Source organism: Patagioenas fasciata, chromosome 20 (genome assembly GCF_037038585.1).
Source record: "Patagioenas fasciata isolate bPatFas1 chromosome 20, bPatFas1.hap1, whole genome shotgun sequence".
NCBI classification, from domain to species: domain Eukaryota; kingdom Metazoa; phylum Chordata; class Aves; order Columbiformes; family Columbidae; genus Patagioenas; species Patagioenas fasciata.
In genome coordinates, this window is record NC_092539.1 from 6,765,658 (window position 1) to 6,784,098 (window position 18,441).

The window sequence follows — 18,441 nt, forward strand, 5'->3', positions numbered from 1 at the left end:
AGCAGCTTGGCGCTCTTATTGGCTGGAGGGGTGCGGGGAGGGATGGTTTTTCTCCGTCGCGGTGGGCCCCGCCCCGCACAGGGTAGGCTGCGGTGCGGGGGAAGGAGACGCTGCCCTTCCGCGGCCATGGCGCGCAGCGGGGGGAGAGGGCACCGAGCGGGGCCGCGCGCCCCCCGCTACGGTGAGTGGTGCCGCCCGCGCTCACTCGCGGGGACCGGGCCGGGCGGGCCGCACCATCACTGGGGCGGGGGGCGGGGAGGACGGGGACCCCCGGGTGGAACCGGGCCTGGGGATGGAGGGACGCACCGAGTGAGGGCGGCTTGGGGATGCCTGGGGTGCGGGTGGTACCATGGGGTGCACAAGGGCAGGATACCCAGAGGATGCCCTGGGAGCGCGAAGGGCCCGAGAGACTCCAGGACACAGGGATACGGCGTTGCTCGGGGGTACAGGGGGATGGGGATGCCCCGGGGGTGCAGCGGGCCCGGGGAGCCCCGTTCGCAAGGACCGGGCTTGCTGCAGAGCCGGTGCGGGGGGGACCCGGGGGGAGCTGCCGGCCTGGGGCCTGCCAGGCCGGTGGGTTTAACACCCTGTGCCCGGGCTGCCTCACCCAGGACTGTGGTGAGGTGCCCCAGACAGGGGGGTTTCCCCAGCACCTTGCTGCCTGTACCACCCCGGCAAGTCTAGTAACCCCCGGACTGTTTTCTGAGCTCCAAATTTCATGCCCTTTGCTCTGCTTATCCCTGCTCTGGCCTCAACATTGCGTTTAACCTTGTGGGGAGAGCCCGTCACCTGTACCTGGTCCCTGCGGCCATTGTGAGACTGTTTCAAACGTGGCTCCCGGACGGGGTGACACCAGCCCAGGGGGTCACACCAGCCCAGGGGGTGACACCAAACCACAGGGTCACACCAGCCCACGGGCTGTGGGGTGTGAGGCTCCGGTCAGCCAGGAATGGGGGGGTTGCCACTGGGCTGTGACACCCACGGTGGGTTTATCTTGTTGCCGCGGGGAGATGCCAGAGCCCGGCATGGCCTGGCAGCAGGTAAGAGCAGCATCTCCTCATGTGGTGGAGTCGGCTCTCTGGGACAGTTGGCCTGGCAGGGAGCAGGGCCAAAGGGTTTATAATTTTGTGGTGTTTAAAAGACGACCCCCTCTGGTTTCAGTCTGTTCTTCTGGAGCTCTGTCCTTGACATGAAGTACATCCCTCCTCCCCAGCTCCCAGTAAAGCTCTGCATAAACTCAAGCAGTGTTGAAACCTTCTGGGCAAACCGCTTTTGATTGGTCTTTGATGCGCTGTATGAAAGCCGAGTTTTGACAATGAAAGCATACATATGGTTACTTGTACTAATTTTTTTGTATGCGGACTGCAAATAAAATCTCTCCAATCACTTGCAGCCATTTCTGGTGCACGTGGAAATCTCTGGCTGCTATTGAGTCCAAGGGTGCTTCTGCTGTAGGGCAGTTTGGAAATTTGCTCCTTTGGTTTGTAGGACAAGCGAAAAATTTGCGGCCATTGCTGAGAATATGCCTTAGATCTGCTGCTTGGCTCTAGCAACGTTGCTGCTCCAAGTGACATGGTATGTGGTTTGTGAAGTGCAGTACAAGAAGGCACAAGTGAGGCATTCACTCAGCTGATTTTTCTCCTCTTTTTGCAGGATGAGGATTGTGAGATGAAGGGCAGCCCCAGGACTCTGAGCCAGATGCCACAGAAAAGTTGAATTTCTTTGCGAGCAGCTCACACAGCATCCACAAGTGCCCTTCCCCTTCACGGCTCCCGGAGGTGCTGACATCCTCATGCAGACATGGCGTTTAGAAGGACAGAGGGAATGTCCATCATCCAGGCCTTGGCAATGACCGTGGCGGAGATCCCCGTGTTTGTTTACACAACATTTGGGCAGGTACAACAAGCAGGAAGAGAATTTCTGTTGGATTCCTTGGATGTTCTCTTTGGGGGTTGTCTATGGTAGTTGTGAGGGATGGAGGTGTGACAGGGTGGTGCTGGAGGACCTGGGTAGTTTGAGGGTTTGTAAGAATTGCGTGGAGAGTTTGGGGTGGTGGGATGGGCTTGGAGAGGGGAGAGAAGGACTTCCCACATCCCTCTGCAAGAGAGTGCTCAGGTTCAACCTTTCTCTTCATCAACGGTGCTGAAAAAAAGACTTGTCTTAAATAAGAGCAATATATTTCCCACTTGTAGCAATGCAACACTTGGAGCAATAAAGCTCAGCTACATACCAGGGTTTCAGAGCTGAATTTGGGTAACCTGGATTGCGTCTGTTACAGGCTGTGTGTGAATTTGACAGCATGTTCTGGTAATGAGGACTGAGACCAAGTTCTCCAGGTTCTGTCAAAATGATGCTCCACAGTTTCTCCACTGCAAAGTCTTAGTCATGTAGCAGGGGCTGTGTTTTATGGGTGGGAGGGGGAATGCCAAAGTGTCTTATGTTCAAGACTGCTTTAAAAAAACAAACAACAAATAAGGGTAGTGGAAGTGGTTTTTCATTGTTGCTCTTTCATATCTTTTGTGTTTAAAGTCTGTCTTCTCTCAGCTGCGGCTCTCTCCAGGCCTGCGTAAGGTGCTGTTTGCTACAGCTCTTGGGACAGTGGCGTTGGCTCTTGCAGCTCATCAGCTGAAGCGTCGTCGCCGTCGAAAGAAGCAGATCGCGCCGGAGAAGTGCGGCTTTAAGCCTGGAGGGATCACAGTGCCCATTTTGCCAACCAGAAGGGTCTCCTCTGTGAAGAAAGGTTGGCCTTGCAAAAAAGGGACAAAATCCCCAAAAGCCTTTTGTGAGGAAGCAAAGAGGGTGTACAGGGAGCGATGGGAAGCTCCTAACAGCTGCGGGGAGAGGAAAGCAAAGCCATTTGTATAGCGCAACTGTGGACCTGTCACTCTATGCGTCCCCTGATAATGACAGCCCGGGGCATGCGGTGACCTGGTTGTGAATTGATCTCAGTGATGCAAATATGATGCCTGACCCAGGGGTCCTGCATGTGGAGGGGAGGGTGGGGAGTCAGGAGTGTCTGTCCAGCTCTGCTCCTGGGCCTCGGGCAGCTTCTTCACCTGATTGTATTGATTTTTTTACGGTAAGACTGACCCAGACCCTCAGAAAAGCATTTTGGGGCTTAAGCATTTGTTTTATGAAACATATGAAAGTCTTTAAGTGTTTTTAATAATAACTAAGGGAGCAACATCTGTGTTCTGCCTGGCCCGAGGGAAGCTGGAGGAGTTTCTCCTTGACGCTTTCCACTTTTACTTGCTTCCTGTGATCTGTAAGCAGTGAATAAATATTCATGCCTCAGATCCCCACTGATACTAGGTTTCTTAGTGTCTCAGAGTAAAATAGAGCATACAGGAGACCTGTGACTCATTTCAAGGTATTGGATGCTGCTTTGCCCATCCGCAGTCACACTCGACAGGGGGATGTTCCCCTCTATATTCACAGCTGCAATGAACCAGGCCTAAAATCCTGGTTTTGTGTGACCTTTCCAACTGCAGGATACTCCAGCAAGAGAGTCCAGAGTCCTGGCAGCAAGAGCAATGACACGCTCAGCGGGATTTCCTCCATTGAGCCCAGCAAACATTCCAGTTCCTCCCACAGCCTCGTCTCGGTAAGGACCTTATCAGCTGGGCTGAATGGGAGATGTGAGTGCACATACCTGTAACATGATCACCAAGTCCTTGTGCTTGTGCTGGTCAATTGGTAACGCCAAACTTTTGGAGCAGAACAAGTTATGGTGTAATTTTAGGGCGGGTTCTGCTATTAACCTTGTAGTAACTGTCTACAGTTGCCTGCTTGAACTTGGTATTTTCACATGGCCAAGAGCCCCAGGGTAAATCCCACATCTTTGGCCAAAGAGCTGCTGTAGGAGGGACTTGTGTGTGGGACGTGGTTGTGACTCCTCGGGGCTCTCTCTGCCCCCCTCAAGGAGCAAGGCTGGGTTGTCACGGGGTCTGGTAGCAATGAGGAGCTTATTTGCTTCCCTCTGTGGTGCAGGTTTGGGTGGCCCAGCAGCTCCTGTGCTGGGGCTGCTCACAGGTTGCTTGGTTGTTAAAACTGAGTTAACTACCAAAATTGGATAGATCCTATCAGGAAACACAGCCTAGTGATTCTACCTCCTCCAAAGCCAAAAGCAGCCTATAAACACAGGTAATTCAGGCTTAACCAGCCAGGAGAAGCCATCAGTACTTATATCCACCTCTTGTGAGGCCAAACACAGAAAGACTGGGGAGCGCTTGTGGCTTCAAGACCTGTTTTACATCCCGCATTGCTCAAAGCCTCACGAGCCGCTGTTGGAGCAGTGGGCAGCACAAGTGAAGCTCTGCAGTTTAGTCCACTGCGACTCACTGCAAAACACCCCTCGGCATCACCGGCCTGGGCTCTGCACCTGGTTAGTGCTGTTGGGGCAACAGGAGGGAAAAATCAGCCCTTTGGCCAGCAACACCCTACAGTTTGTGCAGGCATTGCTGTATTTTCGCTTGTTGTGTAGGGTTAAAGCACAAAAAATTTGCCAAAATTCTATGTTGGCCAAAGTATGTCTCCAGCAGGCGGCAGTGCTGGCCCAGCAGCCCTGCACCAGTGTTCCCCGGGGTAACTGGGATATGATGGGATGTGTCAGTGTAGGCCAAGTTGTGTCCTGCTCTGGCCTCTGTCCCCCTGCAGGGACTCTTATTTAGTTCCCTTCCCACAGATGCTCTCTGGGTTTTTTATTGCTGAACTCTGTTTCTCTTTTGATTTAAAAAAATATCTGAATTCCTTTTTCTACTGCTGGTGCATGTGTGGGGGTATCCACACAGAGAGGGATCTGCTCCCCTTCCCCCTTGGTTGCATCCGTGACACCGTACTCACTGCTTTCACGTTATTTGATGGGAAAACAGCTCATCCTTCACACAGTGGCAGTTTCTGCGTGTTCTCTCATCTGCGTCCTAGGGTTCTTCTCTGCCCTCTAGGAAATAAATCAGCAGTTCTTGATCTCAAGGTGATTTATTAACACTCCACCAAGATTAATCAATGGAGGCAGGCAAGAATTAATCTGTCAGATGATTATGGTAGCTTTTCTCTAGCATCAGGTTCACATTTGGATGTCTTTCTCTAATATGAAAACACTGGTCATTGATAGCATCTGAAACCAGCACTTTATTGGGCCTGACTTTAAAAGACATTTATGCACTAGTGTGAAATCGGAGAAAGCTGACAATTCACCATGTGGATCTGAATGCTCAGCTCTCCCAGGAAAGGGTTTGGTTACAAAGAAAAGTGCAGGGATCCCCCTGGTCGGTCAAAGTTCTCAGCTGTGTTTTTGCTGCTAATCTGTTCCTTTGTTTGGATTATGGTCTCTTCCCCCGCTTCCAGCAGTTTTTGTAGAGGCAGATGGGGCTGATGTGAACTTTCTATGACAATGCTTGTGCCTTTGTAGTGATTGCTTTGGAGCTTTCTCAAGCTGTTGCCTCCACCCGTGCTCTCCTAGTGCTCCCTGTTGTACAGCTTGGCCTTTCCTAATGAAGTTTCAGTGTGAATTGGTTGGGAAGATAAGCTGCTGGGTGGAGAAGGAGAGGACTTCACACCTCGCCTCTCCGCACCCTGCTAGTGTGAACCCAGCCAGGAGGGGGCCAGTAACCCTTGTTCCCTTCCCAGGCAGGGGGATACCCATACAGGGCAGAGAAACAGCTGATGATTCAGATTTAACTACTGGTGGTGTTTGTGCGATCTTAACGCTGCTGCCTTTGGAGAGAACTCAAAAGGTGTTTGCTGTTCTCTGTGCCTTTCCTGCAGATGGTAGCAGTCAACTCATCGAGTCCAATGCCAGCATCAGTGGGGATGTGGGAGGCCCAGGGGATGGGGGATGCTGGAGCCATTGGTGACTGCAGTGCAGAAAGCCTCTACATTCAAGGTAAAAAAAGCACAAGGGTCACATCGCCCTTGGTGGGGGGGTGTTTATTGCTGTGAGAGCAAAAAGAGGGTGTAAATTGACATAGAGCATCTGCAGCTCAATGGAGAGCTCTAGCAGAAAACTCTCTCCCATTCTCTGCTAAAACTCAGTCACTTGCTAGTTGTAAAAATCCATCTTCTCCTAAAGATATATTTATGTTTTCTTAGTGAATAATTTACTTATGAAATACTGTTCCTTGAGCGACAGGCTCACCTTGTGCAGAGAACAGTATTTTGGAAGTAACATGGCTGATGTTTTAACCAGTTTGGGGATGTTCTCCTTAACTTTGAATCCAAATAAAACCATATACAACAGGGAAAGAAATAGAATACATTTATTCTTCCTTATCCGTTGGGGTGAGGGTTTCCTCTTGGCTGGATTGTCTGAGTGAGCAAAGACTCGTGCTGTATCGCTTTGTTCGTGAGTGGCCTGGAACCCTCACAGTGTGTATTTGGTTGCGTTGCCAGGCATGGAGCTGTTTGAGGAGGCACTGCAGAAGTGGGAGCAGGCGCTTACCATCAGGCAGAGGGACAGTGCCAGTACCAGCACCCCTGTGCCCTGGGACAGCAAGAAACAGCAGGAGAGCATGGCTGAGAACATCCCAGAGGTAGGTCCCCTCTTTTCCCGTGCATTTGCCAGCTGGGGAACACACTGAAACAGCAGCCTGGGTGCTGCAAGTAGTAAGTAGGAGGTTAAAAGAATTGGAAATTAAGGGCAGAGTTGGGCCAGACTCTGTTTAAGAGCTGTCTGTATCTGTGGCTTCCTTATGCTATGTGAGTGGGTGTTTTTAATATTTCTTCTTTTAAATAAGTCTCGCCCCCTCATTCCCCAGCTTTTCAACCCACCTTCCAGCATCATGTCAGTCACTGGCACACAAGTTCTCCAGCAGCAGCAGAGGTAGGAAAAGGCTGTAACAAATACAGTGCCGCAGAGGAAAAAAGTAGCGTTTTGCCTGGCAGTGTTGTGTCTGTAGCTTTCTAACACACGTGAAAGTGGAGATCTTGATGGTCACTGTCACATCCCTGGGAGCTGGAGAAGCAGAGGCTGGCTGCCACCTTGTATTAATGAGTAAAGTGACATGGTAATTCAGTAGGAGCTACGTATGCCCGTGCTCACTGAGCACGTGGGACAGGGAGACGTGTAACTTGTTCTGCCTACAGCTACAGAAACAAGTGTTTTAGGGCAACACCTTGTTGGCTTGGTCTTGTGGGCTGTGCAGGGAAGGCCTCTGATAAGAGGAGATCAGACTGGAAGACTCAGTGACAATCAAAAAACTAAAGAGCGCAGCTGTAGCTCGGGACTGTCAAAGGAGCTGAACTCCCAACTCTGCAGGAGTTCTCGCTGGTAAAAAGTGTTCCCGGCCCCTTATAAACTGATCATGGCATAGTAAGTGTGTGGGATATTTTTTTTCTGTGATAATATTTATCCAAGTCAAATCTGGATTCTCGTGTTTGTCTCTCCTTCAAGAGTCTTAGAGTATTTCTAAAACCGACCTAAAACCAGTTGATTCATTATCAAAATAGATTTTATGCTTCTTGTTAATGCTTCTGTCTTCTGGGTGAGGTATTCATGCAGACACAGGGGCATGAACGCAAGATGCTGTGTAAGTCTTATTTTTCCTCCCTTTTTTCAATCCTCCTATACTGCTTAAAGTAACCTTTGCTTATGCCTGGCACCTTAATCCAAGGACTCTGACTCTGTTATCCAGTTCTGGATACTCTGTTGTATTCAACGCAGGTTTTCTGATGTGATTCCCTCTTGAAATTAGGCTAAAGTCACAAACCAGGAGAATTGAGTGATCTCTAACTCATTAAAATACCTGTTTTTCTGGATGGCAGGTTAAAGTTCCTAAGTTCTTTCTTCCTTTTTCAACAGAATTGTAGAGCTAAAAAGCCAGAGGGTTTGAATAGGCTGTGTAGAAGCTTTCCTCCCCTTGCATTATTAGCTGCATTATAGGATTTAAATCCCATTTTACTGAAAATTTCCTTCCACATTTGTGCTGTCAGTCCGTCTCTGCCCAGCTGGCTAAGGGCGGCATTTCTGTGTGTTCAAGGAGGAGTCCCAGAAAAGGGAGTTCGCCGAGAAGCTGGAGTCCCTCTTGCACCGAGCCTACCACCTCCAGGAGGAGTTCGGGTCTTCGCTGCCGTCGGACAGCATGCTGCTGGATCTGGGTACGCAGCTGGCTTAGAAATACATAAGAAGACCAGTTTCTTTCCTGATTTTACGTCTCTTCTGTAAGCTAGGCAATGAAGAGGTGACAAAGTGCTGGTTTTGGGGTGGGAGGGAGAGCACATTGGCTAAGAGTCCATAAACACCAACACATGCAGCTTCTTCCTCTCCTCCAGAGAAGGCTTTAATGCTCCCACTGACGGATGGGTCATTGCGGCTTCGGACGGATGATGAAGACAGCTCAGTTTCTGAGGATTCCTTCTTCTCTGCAGCAGAGGTGACAAGTTTCAGCTGTGTGTAGCAGTCCAGCTGCTTGGAAGGGAACCACAAAGGCAGGGGAGCCAAACACATCTTGGCAAAGGAAGATGATATGACAGGGAGCAACAGCCCCAATTTGGGAGGTTCATGGTGGATATTAGGAAAAGCTGTTTCATTAGGGGCATGGTGCAGCCCTTTCCAACCAGCATTTCAGTGTCATTTTCCTGTCTATTGTAGATAATGTGCCATAACAGCTAGGAAAGTACTGTAAATCTAAGGTAGTGTGGCTTGGTTGAGTGAATTTTAAGGGATATTGAGCTGTGTCAGAGCTGAAACAGCTCTGAAACTGGCAGGAAAATAAATATCTTAGTGTGAAATAATCAGGGCTGACAAAAGTTGGCCAGCTAAAGAGGGCCCGTCATGCTTGTATGTGATTTCTGAGTATTTGCAAATATTTGATGAGACCATTTTGTTCTTCCCATGCCTCTTGCCACCCCTACAGCTCTTTGACTCTCTCCAGTTTGAGGAGATGCCATTCCACCTCTCTAAGCCAGCAGCAGCATATGAAGAAGCTCTGCAGTTAGTGAAAGAAGGGAAAGTTACGTGCCGGACGCTGAGGTGAAGCACCAGCTGGAGTTGTGGGTCCTTGTGTTGAAGCTCCTTTGAGCAGCATGAACACATTATTTGCCCTTTGAGCAGCCCTATAACCAGAATAAACCTTTGGGGATGGAAACCCTTAGCACCCTTCCCACTGCTTCCGACTTCCCAGGGCACTTGCCCCAGATTTCAGGACACATGTTAAGAAAGTGTAATTCTCCCAGGAAATAAGGAATGTAGCTGTTCTGTGTGGCTGGCACCATTCTGTACTGTAACAGCCTTTGCGGAGGTGCTGGGGTCCCCAGGGAGCTGTGTGAAGAGGATGCAGTTGTTACTTTCTCCTAGGCACAGACTGGGAATTATTTTTTGAGAGGAGCATAGTTTTTAGGAGCACAGACATCAGGAGAATGAAAACTTATGCAATCCTTGCCCTTCCCCTCTAGGACAGAGCTCCTGGGCTGCTACAGCGACCAGGATTTCCTCGCGAAGCTGCATTGCGTCAGGCAGGCCTTCCAGGTGAGAACGGCTCGAGGCTCCCGGGTTCCAGCACATTGCTGCCAGTAGCACGTTCTCCTCTGCCTGCGCAGGGGTAAAGTCTTTGTCCCTCCAGAGCAAATAACTGCAGCAGCAGCTCAAGCTCCCCTCGCTGAACTCTGTAATCCTGTCCCAATTGATTTGATTTGGAGAGGGGGAGGATCTCCCTGGGCTCCGTGCCCAGCTTGAGCGGTGGTTTTGTGGTCAGCGATGCTGGATTAGTTCTGGGAAGTGAAAGTCTGGTAATTTCAAAGCTGCCCAGGAGCTGCTGCCCCCATTTAAGAGCTTTTCACTGGGCTGGAGTCGAACTCTGAAGTGGGAGGGCAAGGTTTCCTTCTCTGTACTGTGACCCACATCCTGGCAATGTGTGTCTAGAGTCCGAACAGCAGCTTTTGTGCCTGGCCCCCCTGCCACTGCGTGGCTTCTGCACCTCTATTCCTGCTGCTTCCAGTCTTTCAGCCTAATTTTAAACTTCCTGAAGAGAGCAGTTTTGTTTTCTGGACTCCAGCTTATTAAAGGTTAATGATAGTGATGTATGCAGCACTGCACCACTTTGCATCCTGTCCTTTTTTCTTCCAAGTCAGAATTCATGTGGGCGTAGGCGTTCACCAGAGACTTCTTGTGTTCCCTTTACAGGAGCTGCTGGAGGATGAAAGCAATCAACTGTTTTTTGGGGAGGTTGGGAAGCAAATGGTGATAGGACTGATGACAAAAGCTCAAAAGGTAGGACGTTTGTGTAACAACTCAGCTTCATCTTGTGAGCACAGAGAAACTCATTCCTCCATCCCAACCTAGAGATTTTTCCAGTATCTTGGAAGGAGAATGTTCATCTGTATGCCTGTGACTATTTGATGCATTGATGTTGATGTTAGCTCAAATCAGAGCAGTCAAACTCCGGTGAAATATGCCCACAACTGGTTGTTATACCTTCTGAAGTGTTTTGTTTCTCTGCTCTTCTAGAATCCCAAAGCTTTTCTGGAAAGCTACGAGGAGATGCTGCGTTACGCACTGAAGCAAGAGACCTGGCCGACCACTCAGCAGGAGCTGGAGGGAAGAGGGGTTGGTAAAGATGTTCTCTCTAGAAAGTTGCAGAGGAGCTGGGGGTTAATGAATATGTGGGAACAGCCCACGAGTGAAAAAACTGCTGCTGAAATATGATTATTTTGCAAATGTATATTGTTGGGGAGGGCGAGGGTAAAAGTGGCTGTTGGGGTGTTGAAACTTCATGGCAAATCTTGCCATCAGCACTACTATGGCTAAAAACAAAGCCAACAAAAACGAACAAGCACACAAAACTGAACCCCCCAACTTTTTCTAGAGGGCACAAGCTGCTGCCTGTAGGTCTGTAAGATTTGTTTGCCTTTTGACTGGGCTTTTCCTGGATGCAGGATTAATAAGTTTCCTGGCCAGGAACTGAGCGTACACAGCTCAGTCCTCCTGCCTTGGTGGCGAACTTCAGCTCATTACGTCGCGTCACTTCAAAGCGCAATAGTAAAACTGTTCCCTTCACAGACTGTTCTGCTCTCTGACAGGTGGTGTGCATGAGTTTCTTTGATATTGTGCTGGACTTCATCCTCATGGATGCTTTTGAGGACCTGGAGAACCCCCCGTCCTCCGTGCTGGCCGTGCTGCGCAACCGCTGGCTCTCCGACAGCTTCAAGGAGACGGTGCGTTCAGCGGGAGCCCTTGTGCCGAGCCTGAGATCTCAGTGCTGATGCTTGGGAAGAGTTTAACCTCGGCTGTCCTGGCCGAGCTGAATTTTCTCTTTAGAAATACCATGTTTTCCTGAAGTTCTAAACAACAATCTTTTGGTACATGTAAATGGTTTACAGGAAAGCTTTCCTTATTTTGAAAGCAACTGGTTGGCTTCAATAGACTTATTTCTCTAGTGGCCTTTATCAGCGATGCCATGGAGGTGTTAAAAGATGGCAGCGCATATTTTCATGATTGAGAATAAGAGGATCAAAATGTAGGGAAAAACGTATGGGGCTGGTTTTTTTGCACCTGGCCATTCATTCTGGTGGTACCTCAGCAGACACGGAGGCTCAAAGAACAGCGCTTTAGCATTTAAGACTCATTGGTTTCATAGCCTGGGAAGAGGGTGGTTGGGAGGCACCTTTTAACAGCGGTCTGCCCACAGTCTGCATGCGGGGGTGGTTGGCAACGACGCTGGATCATATTAGCAATCTTCAAAAACACTTTGGTTTCTCTGGAATGGGTCTGGAGTGTCCAAATCTGCTTCCAGTTCACTTAGTTTTTAGTTTTGTCAGTCATTTTAGAGTTGTTGACACAAAAGGGCCACTGTGTAGGTATTGTGATGGCAATGTGTTGGTGAACTGTTTTTTGTGTTGTTTGTTTGTTTTTTAAAGTAATCCCAGTAACTGATGGTTTCTCTTCGTTAATCGTAGGCTCTAGCAACTGCCTGCTGGTCAGTTCTGAAAGCAAAAAGGAGGCTTTTGATGGTAAGCAAAATTAATTAAAAGGGGAAGAAGCTGTATTTGAAGCTGATAAGATAACAGCTAGATCTTGACAAAATACAAAATCTGAGCGTTATGGGACTGAACTGAATCGCATTCTTTGTGATGCTTTAGAGCTCTGGGGTCCGGCCATCATTGCTCCAGTGCCTGGCTGGTGTTTTATTGAATCAATCTGAGTTTATTCTCCCTTTTTCTTAATGTGAGGATTCGAAAGGCAACATTGCCTGCCTGGTATTCCCTCTCCCTGCTCGCAGTGTCGTAGGAGTGGTCACAGACACCGCACAACAGGGCGAATTGTAGTTTCCCTGCGGGCTTCTCTGTTTCCCAGCGCTGAGTGCTGACCAGCTGCTACTCGCTGCATTTCCCTGAAATCTGTGGCTTTGTAAAATACCACAGCAGATGAGTTCACGGACCTGGGGAACAGGAAGCCGCCACTTCACAACCCCAGTTCTGCCACAGGGTCTGTGGCCTCTGGCGAGTTTTCAACTCCTGTCCCACAACCAGCTGGTACAACTGGGTTTCCCTTGTGAGATGGGACGAAGAGAAATGAGAGCGTTGGGAGCTCTGTCTTGGATATTCGCATGTGCTTTCCTAGCTTGGTTGGGAGATTATAAATAGTCTGTAAAGACTGCCTGATGGCTGCCTTCCATTTTCTTCTATTTATTTTCCTCCTGAAACAGTAGTTTAGAAACATGAGGATAGGAAGCTCTAGTCATCCTTCAAGGGATCCGAAAGATAAATGTAATTCTGCAGGAAGAGGTGTTCCTAAGTAGCTCTTAACTTCAGTTACTGCTGCACGGTGCTTTCTGGCACTGAATTTGGTAGCCGATAGGGAACAAGCTGCTAATTCTGTCTGAGAACCAAAATGACTGGCTCTTCTCCTCCCTATGGCAGGTACCAGATGGCTTTATCTCTCATTTCTACTCCGTATCGGAGCATGTCAGTCCTGTTCTAGCCTTTGGTTTTCTGGGGCCCAAGCAGCAGCTATCTGAAGTCTGCAGTTTCTTCAAGGTAAGATGGATTTTCTGTACATAATCTGCTGTCTTCTAGCGTAAAGCTGCAGATGTGTGCTTTTGGTGACTGACGTGGCGTTAAGAAACTTGGCTCTGTACAAAAGCCTTCTAAAAATCACTGGTTTTTGAGATGCAGATTGGTAAGAATTCCTAGCACAATTTACCGTAGATTATAGCAAAATTGTGTGATGAGATCAGTTTATACCGTTAGTAGCAGAAAAGATTACTGTTGCATATGCTGAAACAATGTTGTCTAAGAGTGCATGGGATCTTACAAGTTACATTTTTGATCTGAAAGCCTAAATCCTCTTCTTCTTGTAGATAATATTATGAGGCTGTTTTCGTTCAGTAAATGTTTGCATGGATATTGCCATGGACATCAGCAGTGCATTCCTAACTTGGAGCTCCGCTGTCCTATTTCAGAGGCATGAGGGGATTTAGCCGCAAAAGTAATACCCAGCCTAAAGCAGATCTTTGCTTGGATAGGTGCAAAATTCCTTCTGGGGTTCTCTGCTTGCTGCAGTCCGAGCAGCTGGTATTGGCAGGTAGGAGGTCACACTACTGTAAACCTTCCTTTTTTCTTCTCAGCACCAGATAGTACAGTATCTGAAGGACATGTTTGATCTGGACAACGTGAGATACACAACAGTGCAGTCATTGGCAGAAGACATTTTGCAGCTGTCGCGGCGGCGCAGTGAGATCCTCTTGGGATATCTGGGCACCGAGACTTCTCCCGAGATGAACGGCATGCTGCCCAGTGAAAACGAGTCACTGGAGGAGCTCATCTGATGTCCGGGGAGGAAAACAGCTTTGTACAAGGACCTTTTTCCTCCCAGAGATGGATAAAACTACCTGCAGTGCTCAGCAGTGGCAGCAAGACTATCTCAACACACAGCAACCTGGTGGGACCTGCTTTTTGTAGCCAGTAGTGTTTGCTGGGATGGATCCAGGACCACTTGCCAGCTTATGGTTTGAATTTCTTCTTTGTTTCACCTTCCTGTTCTTTTTATTATTATTCTTTTTAATGTGTCATGTAAACCACGAACTGCCTGGGCCCAGATTACTGCTCAATTCTCTTGAATAGGGCAACATATGTACCTGTTTTGCCTGTGCGTTTTCTGGGAGATGATCCCTGACGTTTACGATTGTGTGTGGGAGTGGGAACATCGTTGGTAAATTCTCCGCTTGACCCTTAGCTTCTCAAGGAGGACTTGTTTGCTTTGGGATTTTTCTTATCGTTCTTTCTCTGCTGTGTTCCTACAGACGTTACTGCTGATTTTTACCTTATGTGTTTTAACACGTGCAATGTGACTAGCAAAGATTTCTTTCCCAGGGAGGAAGAAATACTTCTGTAAAGCACTGAAGTAAAACGCAGACTTTTGTAACCGTTCCGAAGCTCTAAGGAAGTTGGTCTGTTCCCTCTGTGTTGCTGCTCTTTGCAGGCCTGATGATGGGCTCTGTGCCATGGTCACCCTCGCTTAGGAGATTGCTGAGGTCCACATTTGCAAGCTGGTGTGAGCAGAGGGTGGATTTGCATCCTGCCTGTGCATGCACGAAGTCTTGAACGTCCATCAAAGTGCCTTGCTGTATTTCAGAATGAGCCAGCAGCAGTTTTGGCTGGGTAGGAGGTGTGGGGCTTGCACAAGAACCGGTATAACGTGGTGCCTGTTCCTATGATGTGCAAGGCAATAAGGTGTTGGATGTGGTGTACGAAAGGGGTTATGTGTGCAGGTAGCTGGAGAGCTGGGGTCAAGCTGCTAGAGAGGAAAGGACTCTAGGCTGTAAATCTTGAGAAACATCATGTAGTTTTGGGAATAGACCAAACGCACACGGGTGTATTATCTGTCTTTGTAGTGAACCTGACTGCACAGCTGGTGCCTGAACTCTGGTTGCTTTGGGACTCAGGCTGGTTGGTACTAGCCCAGGGCAGCAGCAGTGGAATGCGCTGGGCTTGAGGCAGTCCTGGCTTTTGTGTGGGGTTTGCAGAGGTTTGCTGAGTCCTCCGTGGGGACAGTGGCATCCAGCCTGTCCTCTCTTCTGGTTCAGTCCACATATGGCTCCAAGTCCCAGCCTCCAAACGAGGTCTTCAGGGAGAAAAAAACGGAGACTTTCACAAAAACACAAGCTTTGCTGTTTTTTCTCCAGACTGATTAGTTTTCCCTTTGTGTCTGTTCCATGTACAAGTCTTACTGAGCCATATTTTTGTAAGGTGGGGGGGAAGAATCTGGAGTTTCCATAGGAGTGGGAAGTCAGTGCATGGGCTTGGAGAATACAAATGTTGTCTGTCTTCCTCTTCAGATATCTAATGTGGATTCTGCTGATAAAAGCAGGAAGGAAGTAAGCAGGGAAAAAGTAAACAGGAGGATGTAAAAGGAGCAGATAAATGCTCCTGAGATGCATGCAAGAGGGTAAGTGTGGAGCATGTAACATCTGTTGCTCTATAAGCACAGCAGACTGATGTGGCTTATCCTGAAGACCAGATTAATGCAATAAACACGCGAGTGCTGAGGCAGAAGTGGGGAGCAGCTGACCCCAGTGAGGCTGAGTGGAATACACTGGTATGGGAAGGATTTAAGAGAGAGCAATTGAAACTAGGGAAGGTCTCTGAGGTGTCTTGCTCCTGGTAGAGAGAAGAAACAGAGGATGTTGTATTAGCACGACACACCTGCTGTGTGTAAACTGTGATTTGAAAGTGCGTTATATTCTGAAAGCAAGTCACTTTGCCAAAAAAACAGAAAAAAAAAGAAAAAAAAAATTATAGTGCTTTGTGCTGTTGTATGGCTGGTTTAGAAGAGTAACTTCAGCAGCTTTGTATAGTGGTTAAAAAGATGCTAAAATGTGAAGATTAATGTAATAAGATGGATTGTAATTCTAAACAATCAGTGCTGTTAATTTCAGATTTTTAGAGTTGTTTTATGTGTATTTATTTACTACTTTGAGTGTATTTTGGCCTCAGTGCTTGAGACAGCCTGTCTGCCTTGTGTACGGTTTTCGCATCCTGGTGGGAGAGGGCACTGGAACGGGGTCCCCGTGAATCAAACGCTAACGTGCGCTGCGGCTTTTTAAGCTAAGAAATTGTAAATTCTTAATCAATCCAATGGAAGAAAACCAGTTTCATTGCAGCTTTATGATTCTGTTAGCCGTTATTGTGAACGGGGAGAAGGGAAAGAGGGATCTTCCTGGAGAGCATCCGCAGCTTCTCAAAGGCTGAGTTCTCCTCTCCATCCACCAACACTCACTTGTGCACAAGCCAAGGGTGTGTGAGACAAACTTATTTTCTCTTTGCTGGGGAGGATGTTAAACATGTGGATGCGACATCGAGCAGGGGCTGAGGCTGCTGCCACCCATCCCATCCAGAGCTGGGCTTGGTCCAAACAGCCACCACCTTGTACTCATCTATTTTAGAGTAAAAGGTTATGATGGAACAACTGCCTGTCCTCTGGCTTCCTACAAGACCGCTAGAAAATCCTATTTTCCCCAGCATATTGCGTTTAGCAAAAGAAGTTTTTCAGTAGTAGTAGCAGATGAAATACGCATTCAGGTAGAGTCTCTAGAGATATTTGCCTTTTTTAATAATGAACCCTTATTCTCAAGGGGTTAAATCATTCTGGGCTGACACTTGTGAGATTTTAGCACTGATGGGGATTTAAAGTGGCTTAGCAGCTATGAAATAAAATCCTCCACTAGTTTCCGATGCTTAAACAGAAATTTCAAATATGCATGACTTTCAGTTTTTACGTGGAGGTGGTAACAAGCTTCACCAGTGGTTAAAGTACATACTCAGTACTTTAGTATGTATGTAGAGACTATACCACATGGCTCTAGGAGGGTCGTTATGATCTTTAAAGCACAAATATGTTAATAAAAAAACGTGAGGAAAAATCTGCCTTGTTGTATCTATGAGATCAGTGTGGCTTTGAGGAGCACGACTTGTGCTGTCTCATAGGAGGAGGTGGGAAAGCAGGATTCTATTTACCCCTCCCCAGTAGAACATTCCTCTGCCATATCTGAAACTAATGAATGTAAACTTGTGCCTATTTTTTCTTGATTTCCTAAAGGTGTAAGAAAAAAATCTGTTCTTGTTTTGCTGCTTTCTTTTTCTTTGCAGCTATTTTTTTTTTAATACCTTTAATCCTAGGATGTGGGCATTCCAAGTCAAATAAAACTTTCCTTCATTATCGTGGGTTTTGTTTCTAAATTTCCTCACTAGAAACTCAAGCCTTTGGGTTGTGATTTAGGTGGCAGTTGTGGTGACACCTCTGGCGCTAGAATGGTGGTATAAAACAAGGATGGCTCTTCTAGACACAAAATCCTGAAGTCACAAGTAAACTTCAGGGATTTGTTTGCATGGGGAGTCCTCCCTGTTCTACTGAAGTCTGTAGATTAAGCAGGCTATAAAATAAACACCACTCCTTGTCCTCTGAGCAAACTCTTGGGTTTCATTTTCCAGATTTTTTTCTGTTTCCATGGTGTTGTGATTGTGTTTGGGTGGCAGACACTGATAAAGTGATAACAGAAAATCCCAGTAAGGAGCAGAATCTCTTAAACATTGTCCAGGTGCTTGCAGCCTACCTGCCAGCCTCCCAAACGATGGGAGAGAAACCTCGGGTGAGGACTGTGGGTTGATATCAGAGCTGCCCATCTGCTGAGCAACACAGAAAACTCTTCTCCTCCTTCTGAAGCTGTTACAGTATATTTCAATACTTCATTTTTCACATGACACAGAAACCAGACTCAATCAGATAGGCTGTTTGCTTCCACAGCGATTAACGATTTCATCCACGCGCTTAAAAATAAAAAATAAGCCTTGGTTAGCATTAATGCGAGCCTGTCATGAACTCTGATATATGCAAACATTCACGAATAGGAAAATTTCTGTCTCATGCCACACCCTGAACGTTAGTTGAAGGAGTTAAAAGGAATTTCTCTTGGTTTTCACGGTGTCAGGCTGTGTATTCCATCTCCAGAGCAGCTTTGTGCTTTCTTACGCTGCAGGAGCAGAGCAAAGGCTGTTCCGTGTATTGACACTTTCTGCTGCTGCTCAGGAAGGAGTGGGTGAACGCAGCAATGAAGCCCACAATTTTCAGTGCTTGTCATGGTACATAGATCAAATGTAATCCACTCTGCCAGCACAGCTCTATATTCAACAGCCTGAAAAGGAGGAGATTTATTTAACTCGAATAATGAAAGCAGTAAATCACTCACGCTACCTCGTAGCAGTCTCCTGCAATGAACTGAACTTCTGCAGTAAATATTTGCTCCTTCTTTGCAAATAATAAGATTTGAATGCTGTTTTTCTTCTTGCGATGCCAGGGAGAGCGTCAGCCTTGAAGAGCCTGTTGAAATTAATGGGATATAATCATAATTGCTATCTGAAAGCAGGCATATTACAACTGCAGGAAATTGAGTTTTCTCCCCATTCCTAAATCTTTACTTCACGGGGAACATGTTAAGGGATAGAAATCCTGGT

The 18,441-nt window shown here is 47.6% G+C and overlaps 1 protein-coding gene across 4 annotated transcripts; it reads left to right on the plus strand.

Moving 5' to 3' along the window:
• Nucleotides 1–67: 67 nt before the first annotated feature.
• Nucleotides 68–17,149, plus strand: MIGA2 (mitoguardin 2). Of its 4 annotated transcripts, none has more exons than XM_071817305.1 (16): nt 68–181; nt 1,654–1,896; nt 2,530–2,740; nt 3,492–3,604; nt 5,767–5,884; nt 6,391–6,530; nt 7,977–8,094; nt 8,269–8,369; nt 8,853–8,968; nt 9,391–9,463; nt 10,118–10,204; nt 10,442–10,540; nt 11,014–11,148; nt 11,890–11,943; nt 12,853–12,969; nt 13,560–17,149. In XM_071817305.1, exons 2-16 carry the CDS (start codon nt 1,801–1,803, stop codon nt 13,758–13,760), a joined length of 1,779 nt encoding a protein of 592 aa, XP_071673406.1. In that variant the 5' UTR covers nt 68–181; nt 1,654–1,800; the 3' UTR covers nt 13,761–17,149. The 4 variants fall into 4 exon arrangements, with proteins under 4 accessions (XP_071673406.1, XP_065709896.1, XP_065709897.1 ...); XM_065853824.2 differs by lacking the exon at nt 68–181 and adding an exon at nt 1,476–1,575 and having other exon boundaries at nt 7,980–8,094; XM_065853825.2 differs by lacking the exon at nt 68–181 and adding an exon at nt 1,476–1,575 and having other exon boundaries at nt 2,545–2,740.
• Nucleotides 17,150–18,441: the final 1,292 nt, after the last annotated feature.

Bases quoted from the DNA above. Each gene is read 5' to 3' on its own strand.
- MIGA2 (XM_071817305.1), top strand. From the start codon at position 1,801: ATGGCGTTTAGAAGGACAGAGGGAATGTCCATCATCCAGGCCTTGGCA. The intron at 5,885-6,390 runs GTAAAAAAAGCA...TTGCGTTGCCAG, and splicing joins AGAAAGCCTCTACATTCAAG to GCATGGAGCTGTTTGAGGAG. The intron at 8,969-9,390 runs GTGAAGCACCAG...CTTCCCCTCTAG, and splicing joins GTTACGTGCCGGACGCTGAG to GACAGAGCTCCTGGGCTGCT.